Source organism: Ischnura elegans, chromosome 9, assembly GCF_921293095.1.
Source record: "Ischnura elegans chromosome 9, ioIscEleg1.1, whole genome shotgun sequence".
Classification (NCBI taxonomy): domain Eukaryota; kingdom Metazoa; phylum Arthropoda; class Insecta; order Odonata; family Coenagrionidae; genus Ischnura; species Ischnura elegans.
In genome coordinates, this window is record NC_060254.1 from 15,013,161 (window position 1) to 15,028,641 (window position 15,481).

A 15,481-nucleotide genomic window follows, 5' to 3' on the forward strand; every position below is an offset into this window, starting at 1 on the left:
ACATGCGAGAATGCGTGGATGCGAGATGGCAAAATAGCCCATGTTCTAATTTCGTTCATGCATTCGTGCAATTCCACGCCATTTTAGAAATTAATGCAGCTCTAACCTGCACAATTCCGTGTACCGTGTAAAACGGCCTTAATAAGTACTTTAGGTACATTATGAATTACTAGAAGATATTTTTTTATCCCTGTCGCATCAACCATTCCATACTTACAGGTTTCCTGAGTTGAGATTTTAAATATTCATACTTTCTTTTGTAATCACGGGAATAAGGTACGGCCTGAAATAAAAGAAAAATAAAAGTTGAAAGGTGCAAAAAAATTATTAAGGGCCACTACACAAAGGATTAAAATGGCTCATTTTTGACGTCTATGCACCACTGCACTTACAGGACCAGCGATTTGAGGATTGGAAAGCCTAGGATCTTCCCACTGAGTGGAACGGGTATCTGTAACATAGAAAACACAGGAATCAGAGTAATATAAAAAAATAATACAGAAAATATATAATGCATTTCAAAAGAATACGACTACACAAAATCATGAAAAAATAATGAGAAATGATCTAATCTATTCTATTTCCTATGTAGGTCAACTCAGTACAGTGCAACCTCGATATAACGACACCCCACGGTGCACTAATAAACACTCGCTATAGCGAATTGTCGCTTTACCGGAGGTGAAGCAAATAATAGCCAATATACCTGTTGCGAACAGATATACAGGAACAGGAGTGGTGCGGCGACAGGTAAACATCTATCCGATAAACGTAAGCATAAATCCAGACGAAAGGCGATGTTTTTTTGCATCACTAAATTTCCTTACTCAAATAACGACTAACTATTCAAACAATTTATAAGCGCCACACTGAATAAAAATCATGCAAAGTATTGTTTCATCAATATTTATATTTATCGAACGACACTTTACCACATAAATTTGAGACTGAGCACTCCATTAACTTCATTTCTAACAGATCGCTAGCAGTTACAGAGGTTAAGGAGTCGTCTTCCGGCGGTGAAACCCTCGCTATGGCGAGAGCCAACGCCGAAAGGGTCTCGTAAAAACGAATTTTTTAACACGCTTATTATAGGGTCAATTGACGGTGCATCGGCTATCTCTCGTAATAGCGAAAGTGTCGCTATAGCCCGTACTCGCTTTAACGAGGTTCCACTGTATATAATTCACTGAAAATAATGAAGGATGGGGGAGAGAAAATTATGGCCTGACTGTATCCTTATATTATTCTAATTTTTTGTGTATATAGTTACATTGCAACCCTATTTTTGTACTTCTCTCAGGTAAATTTTACAAAATTTATGTAATTTCATAATTGAGGTATCATATTATTAAATAATCTACTAGATAGGTAGTTTTGTAGGATTTTGCAAATTGAATTTTTTTAGTCCTCCCACCAAAATGACAGCTGATCCTTAGAGCCATTAAAAAGCCAACTCTATGCACTGCTTGGCTTTCCTAAGACCTCATTCCGTAAATACAAACCTTAAGAGATCTCACTTCTCTAATACAAATATATTAATGAGAGATCCCACAAACCAAACGGCATGCTCAGACATTTCTGCAAGCAAACCTCATCTCTCTGAGCATTGATGGAGCCAGGAGAAAGTTAATGCTTTACATAAACTATCCACAAATGAATTTTATTGTATCTCACACTCATATGACATGAAGGTGACACTTGAATAGATTCTAGAGTATTTGAAAAACATATGGCACCTATCATATGACATCATGCCAAGGAAAAGGAATAAAAAGGCTGGTGATGAGTCTGATATGGAGTGTAACAGTCTATGGGGTGGAGACACGGTTGTAAATAGGCCACAGATTCTTGATTCGTGGTTTTGGAGGTTAATGGAAAATGCCAAACGGATAGAGAAAAATAGGAACACAGAGGTGCTGCAAGTAATGCAAGAATTCACAACCAATATGTCTCCAACCACGTATGAATCAAAAGGACATGAAAATAGTGATATTAATGGTTGTTTAGCCGAGCACTCATTAGAGGTACCACTCGGATTGGGTTACTGACAACACTCACTATGGTCGATGAAAAATATCCTTCCGTCAGTGTGGATTCGTTCCTCCCAGCCTTCGGGCAAGGGGCCCAGGCCATCGTCCTCATCCTCCCCTCCTTTTCCAGATCCATCGTCGTCCCCATCCCCACCTGCCCCACTCGAACTCTCTCCAGACAGCTGCCTCTGATTCCTGCCTCTCCGCCGGTTAGGGGGCCGCGACGCATCCGGCATCGGACTGGCCCGACCAGTCCTCGGATCAACCCAAGTCGTTGATCGCTCATTGTGATCGATGAAGAACACTCGCCCATTCGGGGCCACTTGCAGGGTCCACCCTTGGGGCAAACCCTTTGGGCTGACGCCAGGGGCGACAGCTGTTGACGAGGACCTTCCTGATGCACCACCACTTGGCAGTCCTTCGCTGCTAGCACCATCTGTGGATGTGGCTCCTGAAGCTCCACCTGGTGTGTTCCCTCGCGAATTCTAACAAGGAAAGGAGGTCATCAGATAGAAAATATTTTATACTTCATTTAAAAAATAATGGTAAAATTTGTCATATTTGCAAGATAATGTAACTTCCTCAGGAGTCTTCCGACTTTTAAAATTGCAGATTTTTGCAAGATATTTTATGGCGTGACTTTACGGAACTGATTCATCATGAATAATTGACAATGAAGAGTTACTTTGAAACCTCAGTCATTAAAATTAAGTTTTTTTATTGATTTGGAACAACAAAGTCAATATTGCTATTTACATCCAAAGATGAAATTCAGGCATTATTCTAAGTAACAAGACTAATACAACAAATACTTCAGATTATTTTGAAGTTAATATGCAAACCAATTAAATAATGTACTAGCTTCATGCAGGTAATGGATAATCCATTTTGTTTTAGAATTCAAGAATTTATCAATTTAAGGCCATGAGTTTGAATAATCGTCATTCTAACTCACTTTGCTGAGCTTAAAATGTAAAATATGTATTCTTGAGTAAAGGCTGTGGTTATATGATGTTCTGGTCAACACTAACCATTCAATATAAAATCAGTACAAAATAATGCAAAAAGGAGAAGGCAACTCACCCCTTCAGAATCTCTTGATTCAGCTAAACTACTGCCATCAGGCCCCTAAAATGAAGCAATATTAAAATGTTATCATAGACTGAGTAAATCCATTGTAATAGACAAATGTCAGTAGTATGTATGAAAGTTAAAGGTAAGAAAAAAGGGAGAGCAGTTTATGTATACTGTATTAAAATCAAGCGCATTGGAAAGGTCATTTGGGATGCCCTGCATGCATACCCAAGGATAAACATCCACCCTTTCCTTTGTAGGGAGAGCATAGACTCTTCCCAGAATATTCCCATTAAATTGACTAAACACACCAAACAAAATGAGGGATGGAGCACATCCGAATACCAAGAATTGTGCATTTATAAGTGCATGAATCCAATTTTGAGAGGATAAAAGGTGACCTATTTTAATTCCATCAAACACTTATAGGATTTTCTCCTATTTACCCAAAAAATTAAAAATATTTGTTTCCCACAAGACCTTGTCATACTGCGTTGAATGTGATAGTTTCATCAAACATGCATGATTTGGCTAGTTGCTCATAGTGAAAAGAGGCACAACTTAAAACAAGTCGTACGGAGAATATAAAACATAACTGATTTCAATAACTAAGCTCAATCTATAATTATGCTGTGGTAGCCATGAAATACAGTAGAACCCCATATTTGCGTTATCGGAATTTACGTTTTCCCGCAAATTGCAAGTTTTTTTCTGGGTCCCGTCATATTTCCTATCTCTCCAATGTAAATAGAACCCTGTATTTACGCCGTGTTTTTTTCGTTTTCCCGCCATGTGCACCACGACGTGCCGACTAAAAAAAAATTATTTGCGCACTAAAACAATTAATCGTGCATATCAGCCCATAAAAACTGTCTTTTGGCTTCCTTTCGCGCATTTTTATTTAAAAATCCAAGAGAGAGAGACGTAATGAGAATTATTTTCGGGAAGAATTTGAATGTGGCGGGACAGAACGCCACTAACGTCGAAAAGTTGAACTACGTCATCTCGTTTTCTGTCAGCGGCGAAAAGATTCATGATACGAAAGTAGGTGTTTTGAGCAATCAAGCTATGTAATAATTATAATGCAAGAACTCCTGAAGGAATGTTGACAGTATTCATGTAGTCGATAATTTGATACGAGAGTTTGAAAGGAAACCAGACGTGATGAAACGTGATAAATGCCGTCCGTAACTATAAAACTTGACCGACAACTGGGATCATTTGCGCTGACTTCATTCAACAGTTGCATAGCAATTATGGGTTAATTAAATACTTAAAAAACTTATTTAAACTTGAATTATCCCATTCAAGTAGCAGTGTATCGCAAACTATTGTAAATTTCAAAAATTATGAAGTTGCAAGACAGTTTGTACTACGCACTTGATCGCCGAGGAGTAGTTCAGACACTCGTGTGTTGCCAAGTTACCCTCAATTCGTACAGGAAATAGAATTTATCCGGCTTGAAAATGGGAATTCGAGGTGAAAAACGGACATTTTTAATTGACGAGAAAATGAAAATTTTAGAGCTAGTCGATTCCCACACCGGAACCCGCATCGATTCAAACGCTGGCGAAGCAACTCGAATGTTGGGACTGGCAATCCGATCGGATTCCCAGTCTCAACATTCAATACCGTGGTGAAAAATCGCGATGCCATTGTAAAATATGCATACCAGTGCGGCCATTTATCAAAAAAGAGAATATATGTGAAGAATTCCAGGTAAGAAGAAATAGAACGAATTCGAAAAGAATAGTTATTAGGTGCAAGATCATCAAATGTCCCTGCAAATGGTGTCATCTAAAGGCCTGTTTACATAGTACATTAATCCGTACAAGTTAATGTCTAAATTATGAACACGAAAATGCACCGTGTATTCACCCAACTTGTGCGTATGCATGAACAGAAAATAGAACCTGTTCAAATTTGGTTCATGCATTCGTAGTCGGATTTAGGGGCAGGGGACGTGCCCCCCCCCCCCCAGATGCTTAAAAAAATAGACAAAATTTGCATACGGTTATCATAGGAGGCTCTATGGGGGGGGGGGGGGGGGGGCACGTGTCCCCCCAGACACTTAAAAAATATGGAAGATTTTTAATACCGTCCGGTTATCATTGCGTTCCTTTTGTATGACGTGGTATCATTGTGCCCCCCCCCCTCTAGAACAAAATCCTGGATATGGCACTGCTTGTGCCCCCCAGAAAGAAATCCTGGATCCGCCTGATAGTCATCATTACGTTTGCTTTGCTTTGTGTATTACTAAAGGAGGCTTAATCATTTAATTCAATAAGAATAACTTTGATATAAAAATAAAGAGAATTGTTTAAAGTCATCGTTATATCTTGCTTTTAATCTCAATTAAACAAGATCTTTTGCCTGTCAGGCCCTCTGTGCCCTTCCCAGAAAAAAATCCTGGATCTGCCCCTGCCTACAATCGTACGTGCTAATGTATCGTGTAAACAGGCTCAAAGGCCCTTGAGAAAAAGTATTTCCCCACAAGATTGGGAATCGAAGATTCCATGGCATCTATAATAATGGTTGGTTGGATAGATTCAAAAATAGGTACAGTCTTGTATATAAGATGGTGAGTGGTGAAAGCAAAGATGTTAACAAAGAGACAGCAACTCAGTGGAAAGAATCTGAATATATTAGAGTTCTGGAAGGGTTACAGCCCAAAAGATGTTTTCAATGCAGACAAAACAGGATTATTTTTCAATTTTTGCTGCCAGCAAAAACACTGTGCTTCTGAGGGAAACAATGTTATGGAATAATGCTTAGTGAACAATTAAAAAATTAACATTTCCAAAGCCAGTATATGAATAAAAGTGAAAATTCTCTATTTCCCGCTATTTGCATTTTCCCGCAATTTACACTTTTTTTCTTGGGTCCCTAGAAAAGTGTAAATAAGGGGTTTTACTGTATATTATATTACATATTTCCAATTACAACATGGAGGCAATGAGTATTGTCTAAAATACTTGGAGATTTCAATGAGTTTATTGAATCAATTAATGAGCTGAAAAGAAGATTTGGTGGAAAATCATCAAGAAAATTAAATGGCCTATGACATCTAAGGCCATAATCAGGTATCCTGGTGTTTGAGAAATATATAGAGATTCAACAGCACATATAAAGTAATTTTTTCAAACCATGATTTTTCAAGGAAAATTTCTGCTATTATACACTGGATTCAATCAGAATTTTAGCAATTAAATAAATACTTGAGGTCCATCACCTGTGAACAGATCAACATTTAAAACAGATGGATGACTGATACATTCTGATAAATGAGCAATAGAAAATATATATTTGGAGCATTAAAATCATGAATAAAAAATGTCACCATTAATTTCATACTTTTCAGCAAAAACAGATGAAAGTCTTATTACAAACAATACCATCAAATAGCCAGTGGTCAACCTCCAAAACAGAGACATGATCAAAACTAAGAGGTATTAGCTACTGCAACCTTTGTTCAAATTTGCTCTGGTTTCTATTCATGGTATGCATCACAATTTACAGTCTTAAGTTGTGAAAATCAAGTTTCATAGGCGATTAGCCCTTAAACATGCTATAGGCCTTCCACGAAATGTCCACAGAAAATCACAGTGGTAACAGCTTGTGTCAAGACTTTTTTGTGTGAAAGAAAACAATGCAAGGTAACTCTCTGTCACTGAGCCAATTAAATCTGAAATGAAAAATAAGTGGCTCTTAGCAAATAGAGGAAATTGGTAGAAGATGGTGTAATCATCATCAACACATTTTTGCAGAAGTGCTGCCCATTTCAATGTTTCAGTAAATTAATTACCTACATATTACAAATAATTAGAACAGGAAAGAGATGTCTAAAACGCCTATCAAAAAAACCAGCATTAGGACGAGAGGCAGTTAAAGAAAGTGAACAATTTTTGAAAAGTAATAATGATTGGAGCAGACAAAGCACTGGTGACTAAGAAAGAAGTTAATGCATTTTTACAGCATATTCTACTGTGCCATACACACAAGAACTGGAAAGTGAATCTTATACTAAAAAAATCTAAAAAAGTACCAACAAGAAGGCAAGTAGCTGAAAAGGAAAATGCTAAAATTTGGTAAAAATAAGCAATAATGACTGAAGCCAAGGAAGTGCAGGTAACTAACAGACGAGACCATTTTAACACTAAACTCTCCTGCATCATATAACAGAGAATTGGAACAAAATACTTGTGCAAAAAAACTAGCAAAAAACACACTGAAAAGATGGCACGGAGTAGTTAAAGGAATGGTTGACATGCAAAAATTCCAGAGATGAAACATCACTTGCTTTGACCGAGATTTGAAACAGGATCTCCCGAGCTCACACCAAGAATCCCACACTGCCTACCTAGCTAAACTAATGAGCCATCTTCTTCCCATGAGGAGTTCTGTGGGCTTCAGATACTGGCATTGTGGCATTGCATGTCTAGCAACATAAACCACCTTGCTCTTTTAAGCCAACATAACTTCACTGGAGTAAAAGAAGCCTTGGTAGTTCAAATGGTACAAGAGCTGGCAGGAATTCAGGAGTTCCGGGTCTAAATCCTGGTCACAGCAAAGGATTTTATGGAATTTTTGCACTTAATGTGCACTTGGAGGTAATTCCATAGAGGAATGCTGCTGGCTAAGCCTGCGGTTATTTCCTTGAATTACTACAAAAATTCTGTAAAAATAAGGAATAATGCTTGAAGCCGAAAAAGTGCAGGTGACTAAGAGAGCAGAGCATATTTTTGTACACATACTCCTGCATCATACCTCAACAATAACATCGATAACACCATTCCCAGTAGAAGAGGGTTCTTCCTCTCGACTCATAATGCCCTCCACCTCATGGCACAGAGCAGGATCCCCACCCTCATTGAGGACATCCATCAGATCTACATCCCCCCCACTTACATCATCCTCCCGAACTATTTCACCTTCCTCCACTTCATTCACATCTTCAATACCCATGCTGCTATCATCCTAATGGTGAGAAGACATGCAGCAGACAAATTTTAAGCATGCAAAGGCTGTTAGTATAACAATGGACAAAAGCAAATGGAAGAGATAAAACGAGAAGGTTAGACACAAACACTTTTCCATCCCACTAAAATCATACAAAGAGGCATTCAAGGTGTACCTGGAAGCACTGAACCAAAATTTCACACAGGATCAGGAATTCCTGAGTGAATAATAGAAGCAAAATCACTAAAGGAAAAGACAAAAATGAGATGGCCCCAACAGTGATAATATGTGAATGCACGAAAAAAAGAGGACAAACAGCTTCAAAAATGAAGACATAAATAGAGGAGGGTGATCATAAATTGAAGTTCGAAATTTTATAAAGACCTATTCAACAGCCATTAACTAGTGCAAAAAAATTGCCTCAAGTAACTTATCTTTTTAAACCATATTTTAATATAGCATTCCAAAGACATCATGCCTCTTCTTTCATTTAAACTACATCCAAATAAAACATATAATCGGCAGTAAATTGCATTGAGAAAGGTAATAAAAAATCATTTTAAAAAATGATGCTATTATTTCAGCACAACAGCTCTTCTTAACTTATACTAAGGACAAAAATTCAACAGGCATTGGTCAAGGTTGAGAAAATAAATACATCCTTAAAAATTATGTTATTGTTTCTATACAATTTCTCAACTCAAACCAGGGACCAAACTTTAACAAGTATTAGCCACATTTTCAGCTAATTACTCACTTGTTGAGGAGTGGCAGAACTACTTTCTCTCCGAGTTTCTACATCATCCACACTGATATGGAATCGTCGCTGGAATTCTGTAGCTGCTGACTCAAGACTCCTTTCTCGCGAAGTACGTTCATTTGCAATGCCAATTTCACTGAAATGAAATGAAATGGTTAGATGTCATAAGAAATTAATACTTTTAAGTTTAATTTAGCTCATACTGCACGAGTCTCCAAAAATTTTAATCAAATCAAATTAATTAATTTACTTTCATATTCCTTAAAAATTCTTGTTCTGAATGAAGAAGAAATAATGAGGTACATAAACTTTAGCTTTATCAGCTTACGTTTCTCATTTAAAAAAATAACACTCAAACCATAGAAGGTGGAGCAGGCATGAGGTGAGGGGAAAAGAAGAGTACAGTGGAACCTCGATTTATCGTTTTTCAGGGGGATGGATGAAAAAAACGATGAATGCGGGAAAACGATCAATGCGGGAATGTTTGTCCGGGTTGCCTATGTCCCAGGAAACGCTGGATTTTTGCGAATTATGACATTCATTACTGGATTCAAAAAAGATTTTAGCTGATTACAGGAATATTATTACTTTATCAAAACACTTAGGTCATATTGTTGACTCGACTTATATCTCTTTCAAATATCCTAAAGGAACACGCCGCCTTGCTAAAAAATGTTTGCACTCCACTCGGAATTTCCACTGCTATTATGCATTTCTGTCTGATGTAAAAATTCTTATCCATCAAATGCCATTTCAAGCACACGTATTTACGAGAGAAATGTGTGTGTTATGCCTCAAACAACTGCTTTCCCCGACGCAGTGATTGGTTATGAGATGGATCAAGAAGGCCAAAAATAGTTTATTATTTGAAATGTTCCTTTCAAGCAATTAAATTTTTAATATGATTGAGGCAATGTGGCGTTAATCGTCAGCGGCACGCCCACCTGATCCTCGGCTTCATCCCACTTCTTGTTTTCACCAGGGATCTCACTCTACCCCCACCCCTGCCGTCATGTACTAGTGGACATATCGAGGCGTGCTGTAATATTCACGCATTTCTAGCCCGGATTTTTTCTTCGTCTTCAATTATTTTCAGTCCATCTTTTAAAGTTCTCACTTGCGTCTTCAGAAGGGTCATGGTCCGAAGACGAATAAGAATAAAACTAATAAAAATGAAACCGGACTCTATTGAACCCACATGGAAAACACTCGCCAGTTTTAAGTCAACTCACCCTGGAAAGTACGGAACCACTCGTACGAGGTGAAGTTCGGCACTAATGCTATCGCGTACGGCGTAAGCAGAGCTTACTGCAGAGGGTGAAGCATGACCATAAGACTGCGCAAATTTTTTATCATATAGAGAAGGCAACTTACCCACACATTTCTAACAATAAGTAGCGTAGCTCTAGATGAGCAGATGAATTCAGATTGCTAGTAGGGAGAAACAAAATATCCTGACAAGACATCGCTTCGTTAGCACCTCAGACAAGTGAGACTTGTAGCATAACTCGTAAATTGTAACCAGACACCCTGCTTTCGAAAAAAATCCGCATCAACTGCCGTGAAGCTCACTATCAGCTGCGAGGATATCGATATTCGCCAGAAATCACCATCGTATTCTTCCAACTATTTCCTTGCTTAAAATGGTTAAATAGTGTTAGAAATACGTCGTGTTTGGTATCATTCTTTTTTGAATTACGTGCACATCACTAATATCTCAATCTAATAAAAGTCTAATACCAATTGCCGAAATTCATTTTTACATCCTTTTGGACTAATCGGTGATTCATGCAGCAGTTGACCTCCTTTGAAGGGAGTCAGCTAAAAGAAAGTCAGCGGTCGAGAAAGGGGGAAGCGTGAAAAAGGTTTCTTTTGTTCTCGAGTAACTTGATATTTTCTTTCGAAGCTAAGGTCTTCGTAATAGGATCCCTGCTCGAGCTGGGACCTTTTCTTATTTCGGAGAGGAGGAAAGCTTCAGAAGGGGAGAGGCGAGTGCTGAATGGAGGGGGATACCGGATCTTGGGAAATGCGCTAATGTAACTATCCCACGGCACTCAGCTTCTCCCTATCGTATTTCAATCTCCTGGGGATTCAAACTTTGTGTCTGTTGTTATTAGCCATAAATAACACGTTGTAAACACTTCGTCTTATTTTTGTCAAACGATGGATGCGGGAAAATTATATGACGGGACCGCGATCTTCAAACGATCAATGCGGGAAAATTATACCACGGGTCCGCGATATTCAAACGATCAATGCGGGAAAACGATACTTCGGGGAACGATAGATGCGGGAAAACGATGAATGCGGGAACGATAGATCGGGGTTCCACTGTATATACCCAATGAAAGTTTTTATTTCACCACCTAATCAACCTATGTTTATCATAATTGATGAATGTATACAAGCCACTAATCTACATATATCTGACTTCAGACTCATCACTGACGGGTATTGCACTCTGAGAAGGTGCCGCACAAAGTGATGAACCATACAACCCTAATCTAGCCCTGTTTGAAGGCAGATGCAAGCTGAGATTAATAATCAATGTTTGACTTTACTTGAAAACTTCTTTGGAGTAAGATAATAAAAATTTAAATACTAATCGCAATGGTTAAAATTGTAATTCACATTTAAAAGATTACTTCATTCATAAATTATGATGTTTTTAATTTTTATAATTGTAACTTAAAAACTTTCAACACATTATTTGGTAGCTGTTATCAGTAACTTGAATTTTAAAAGTAAAAATAATTATTTCCTTCATCCGTATACCATCTGCCATACAGTAAACTTCCCATGTTCTGGACTAACAAAACTCCACGGGGTCAACGGGTGGAGAGTAGGCCAGCGCGATCGCAGGTCAGGGGTGTAAATAATACGGAACTCGCGCATGAGAGAACTCAATGCACGTCGTGAGGCAGTTGTTCTCGGACGCCGAGAGGGGAAAAAAGAGGGGAAGCGGAGAAGTTGTCAGTTCAGAGGTGAGGCCCGGAGGCTCACTCTATCTCTCTCTCTCGTCAACCACGACTGTAGCAGGATCGCAGACAACCTTGTCTGGTGGAAGGTTGATGGTGGCCAGAAGGGCTGATTGCGCAGTGGAGCGACAATCCTGATTCTTAGCAGCGGTCTCGCCGGAACAGCTGTTGGAGTTCCGCCGTGATGCCGGAAGTTATCCTGATTTCGAGCGGCAACGTCGCCAGGACCATCCTGGAGTTCCACCAGTATACCGAAGTTGTGAGCCCCAAGTACTTGCCCTGCCCGAAAATTGTCATGTTGAGTTCTCTCGCGATTTGGTATGGTGTAAATGAGGGAATGGGGTATGTTTTCCGAGTTCCGTATTTTTGGTTTGCTTGGTCTCAGGCGCGTTTCATGTGCCAATCATTTCGCGTTTGCTTCTTCTCCACCCGAAATATTCATTTCATCGCATGCTTGGTCTGTTTCCCTGTTAATGAAGGTAATTAAATTGTGCACTTGTTTGTTCATTATTAAAAATTAGGGATGGGTCGAATAGTAGATTTCTCGAATTCGAATATCGAATTCGAATATCAAATCATTGCTCGAATATTCGAATACCTCGAATTTCGAATACCTCGAATACTAAACTATGAATGTGAGAATGTTTGACTAGGTCGCCTATGCAGCAGGAAACCCAAGATTTTGATGAGTAATTGTGATTGCCTTTAAAGGATTCAAACAGGAATTTAGCTGATTAATGGAATATTTTACTTTTATGTAAACAATAGGGTAGTTTCCTTCATCATAGAAAATGAAAGGCATAGATTGTGATTCGTTACCTACCATTGGTGTATTCATTATATACAAATTATTTGGTTCTAGAAATACCGGTCTAGACCAATGGCAATGGTCAATTTTATCCTCATTTGAAAAAGGCCAGATTGGCACCCATGTGATGCCACTCCACGTGACATCACAGGTACCTAGTTTCTACACGAAAGGATAGGAGTTTTACATCGTCTGACGTTACTAATGCATGCATGAGGCACACAGCTCAGGGAAACATGTCTTAGTAATCACTTATTAAAACTGGCTAAGGTCGGAAAGTTTTCTTCGTTTGATAAGGTAAGGTTTGGTAAGGTATCAGCGCTAAGAGCCTCGCACAAGGTCACCTCACAAGGTGGGAGGGGGAACCAGAAATGCGTCACACGGACCTTTCCCCATCATTCCCACTAACGCGTCGCGTTTTCGCACGATGGAAAAATTTCACTTTTAATTTAATCGCGAAAAATAGATATCGTCCTATAAAAATCTAAAAGCGTTAAATACGTACTTCAGGAGTATTAATATTTCGATTTAGGCAATAAAAAAATAAAAGGAAAGCACCCTATTTGAGCATTACGCCAAAATGCTAAGCCCCCGTCGTATTTCTTCGTCTTTCCGGCATTTATTTTCCTGCGTAAAATGCTTAAATAAAGTCATAAATATGTCGTGTTTGGTCTTATTCTTTCTTAAATTACGCGCATATTACTAATATTTCAATCCAATAAAAGTGTAATATCAATTGCCGAAAGTCATTGATAGACACCTTTCGGGCTAGTAGATGACTCATGCAGCAGTTGACCTCCAGTAAGGGGGAAATTCGAAGCAGGTAGAAAAGGTCAGCGGGTGAGAAAAGGGGGTGGGTGCGAGACACGTTATTATTTTTCTCGCGTAACTTGATATTTTTTTCGAAGCTAAGGTCTTCGTAATACGATCCCTGCGCGAGGTCTGATCTTTTGTTTGATATCGGAGAAGAGGAAATCGTCAGAGTGAGTGAGGCTGGGTGTGTGCTGAAGGGAGGGGGATAGTGGAGATCGTGGGAAATGCGCCAATGTCACCATCCCACGGCACTGAGTTCCTCCTTGTGGTAGTTTCATCTCCTGGGGAAGATTCAAAATAATTGCCTGTCGTTATTAGCCGCAAAGGAGACATGGTAAACACCTCGTCTTATTTTTATCAAAAGACGAATGCGGGAAAATGGTCAGTGGGGGAGAAAGAGTGAAGGGTGAAACGCGATTCTATTATTTTCCGGTAACTTGATATTTTTTTCGAAGCTGAGGTCTTCGTAATACGATCCCTGCTCGAGTCGGGACCTTTTGTTTGATTTCGGAGAAGAGGAAATCGTCGGAGGGGGTGGGGCGAACGCTGAATAAACGGGGATAGCGGATCGTGGGAAATGCGCCAATGTCACTGTCCCACGGCACTGAGGTTCTCGTGATGGGGGACACCTGGGATTTTCGGATTTTTTTCACCCGATCAATTTCGGTTCCCCACGTCGAACTCTTTTCACCGCTCTAACTGCTCTAACCCGCGAATTTGATATAGGTCGTAAGGTTGCCTAAAACGGCGCTGCATGCACTAAACTACTAAAGTTCTCCTTTTCCGAGCCAACTACCAACGACGAGCGAGCGACAGTGTATGACGCGAAATTCAAAGTATTCGAGGTATTCGAGACGGCACCTTTGGCATAACTATTCGAGATCTCGAATATCGAATACTTTCTGGTATTCGAGGTATTCGAGTATTCGCGGATACTATTCGCACATCTCTATTAAAAATAAATGCTGTTATAGATACTTGGGTCCCGACCTTTCATTTGGCAACCTCTCATGGTTCCCCGGATGAGGACCTATTTCACAACCGGGTTTACATTAGCCTGGAATTAGTTTAGTAGTGGTGTAGACCAAGGGACGGCACCCGTACGGTTACAGTATACTATCTGCCATACGGTAAACTTCCCACGTTCTGGACTAACAATGGCAAGAAGCAGCACGAATAATCAGAAGACACGGATAATTCAAGCTTTCACTTTTATTTGTATGATGTTCATAGTTTAATTTGCATAAATAAACTATCAGCCTTGTGTATCCTTGCATAAAAATGAGATAATCCTGGGATTTTTTTCGCAGGATTCTATTTTTCATGAACATCACAGAAAACATTGAAGGAGGTTGAAACTCATGGGCGGATAATCTGCAACATGGATAATCAGGAGTTTACTGCACTTAATTTTTTAATACAGCCACACAACTACTATGTAGATTTTTGCTGTCACATGGATAGCTGATAAAACAATATAGGTGGATTTGAAAAATAAACAATTTATTCTTATAGTCAAATAGAGGGAATTCTCAATTATTAAGCATCCAAGTTAGTGGAATATTCTTGAAACGTTCCCCTCCAGGCTTCATAGCATCTTCCCGTTTTCATTTTCCTTGCCTTTCACCTTATTTCCAAACTGAATTTTTCAAATTTCCCAGACTTAGCAGTTAAACAGAGAGATTTAACGAAAAAATGTATGAAGTTAAACTGTTAAAACTTGTTAAACAGTAGCAGTGGTAGTGACAGATAAAAATTAGGGCCAATTAGAACAATCCAGTGCCATCCAGCCAGGATAAAAACATAACGCCGACATTAAACACTGCTAGTTCAGCTATGATTTTCATATCTTTTCTACACTTCTGGAGTTTTTTCCTGGACATAATCTAATATCCCAGACATTTCCATGACTTTCAGTCCAGATTTCATATCCCTGACTGGTTTGGACCCTGTTTTTCTCGAAAAATTTAAAACTTTTTAAGTAGCCCAAATAAATTAAATCTTGGGTAATATAATCAATCTAAAAGAAATGCAATTTTGTGCATAACAAACACCA

The 15,481-nt window shown here is 39.0% G+C and overlaps 1 protein-coding gene across 4 annotated transcripts in view; it reads right to left on the bottom strand.

Moving 5' to 3' along the window:
• LOC124166094 (E3 ubiquitin-protein ligase Nedd-4) overlaps window positions 1–15,481 on the bottom strand; it is a 148,492-nt gene that overhangs the window by 12,590 nt on the left and 120,421 nt on the right. For 3 of the 4 annotated variants that reach the window (XM_046543717.1, XM_046543716.1, XM_046543719.1), the window contains exons 8-13: window positions 8,824–8,962; window positions 7,875–8,084; window positions 3,117–3,161; window positions 2,062–2,518; window positions 393–451; window positions 218–283 (exon numbers count right to left, since the gene is read on the bottom strand). In XM_046543717.1, the coding sequence (XP_046399673.1) occupies window positions 218–283; window positions 393–451; window positions 2,062–2,518; window positions 3,117–3,161; window positions 7,875–8,084; window positions 8,824–8,962 (976 nt within the window). The remainder of the gene's footprint in view (window positions 1–217; window positions 284–392; window positions 452–2,061; window positions 2,519–3,116; window positions 3,162–7,874; window positions 8,085–8,823; window positions 8,963–15,481) is intronic. The other variant, XM_046543720.1, reaches the window with a different exon arrangement.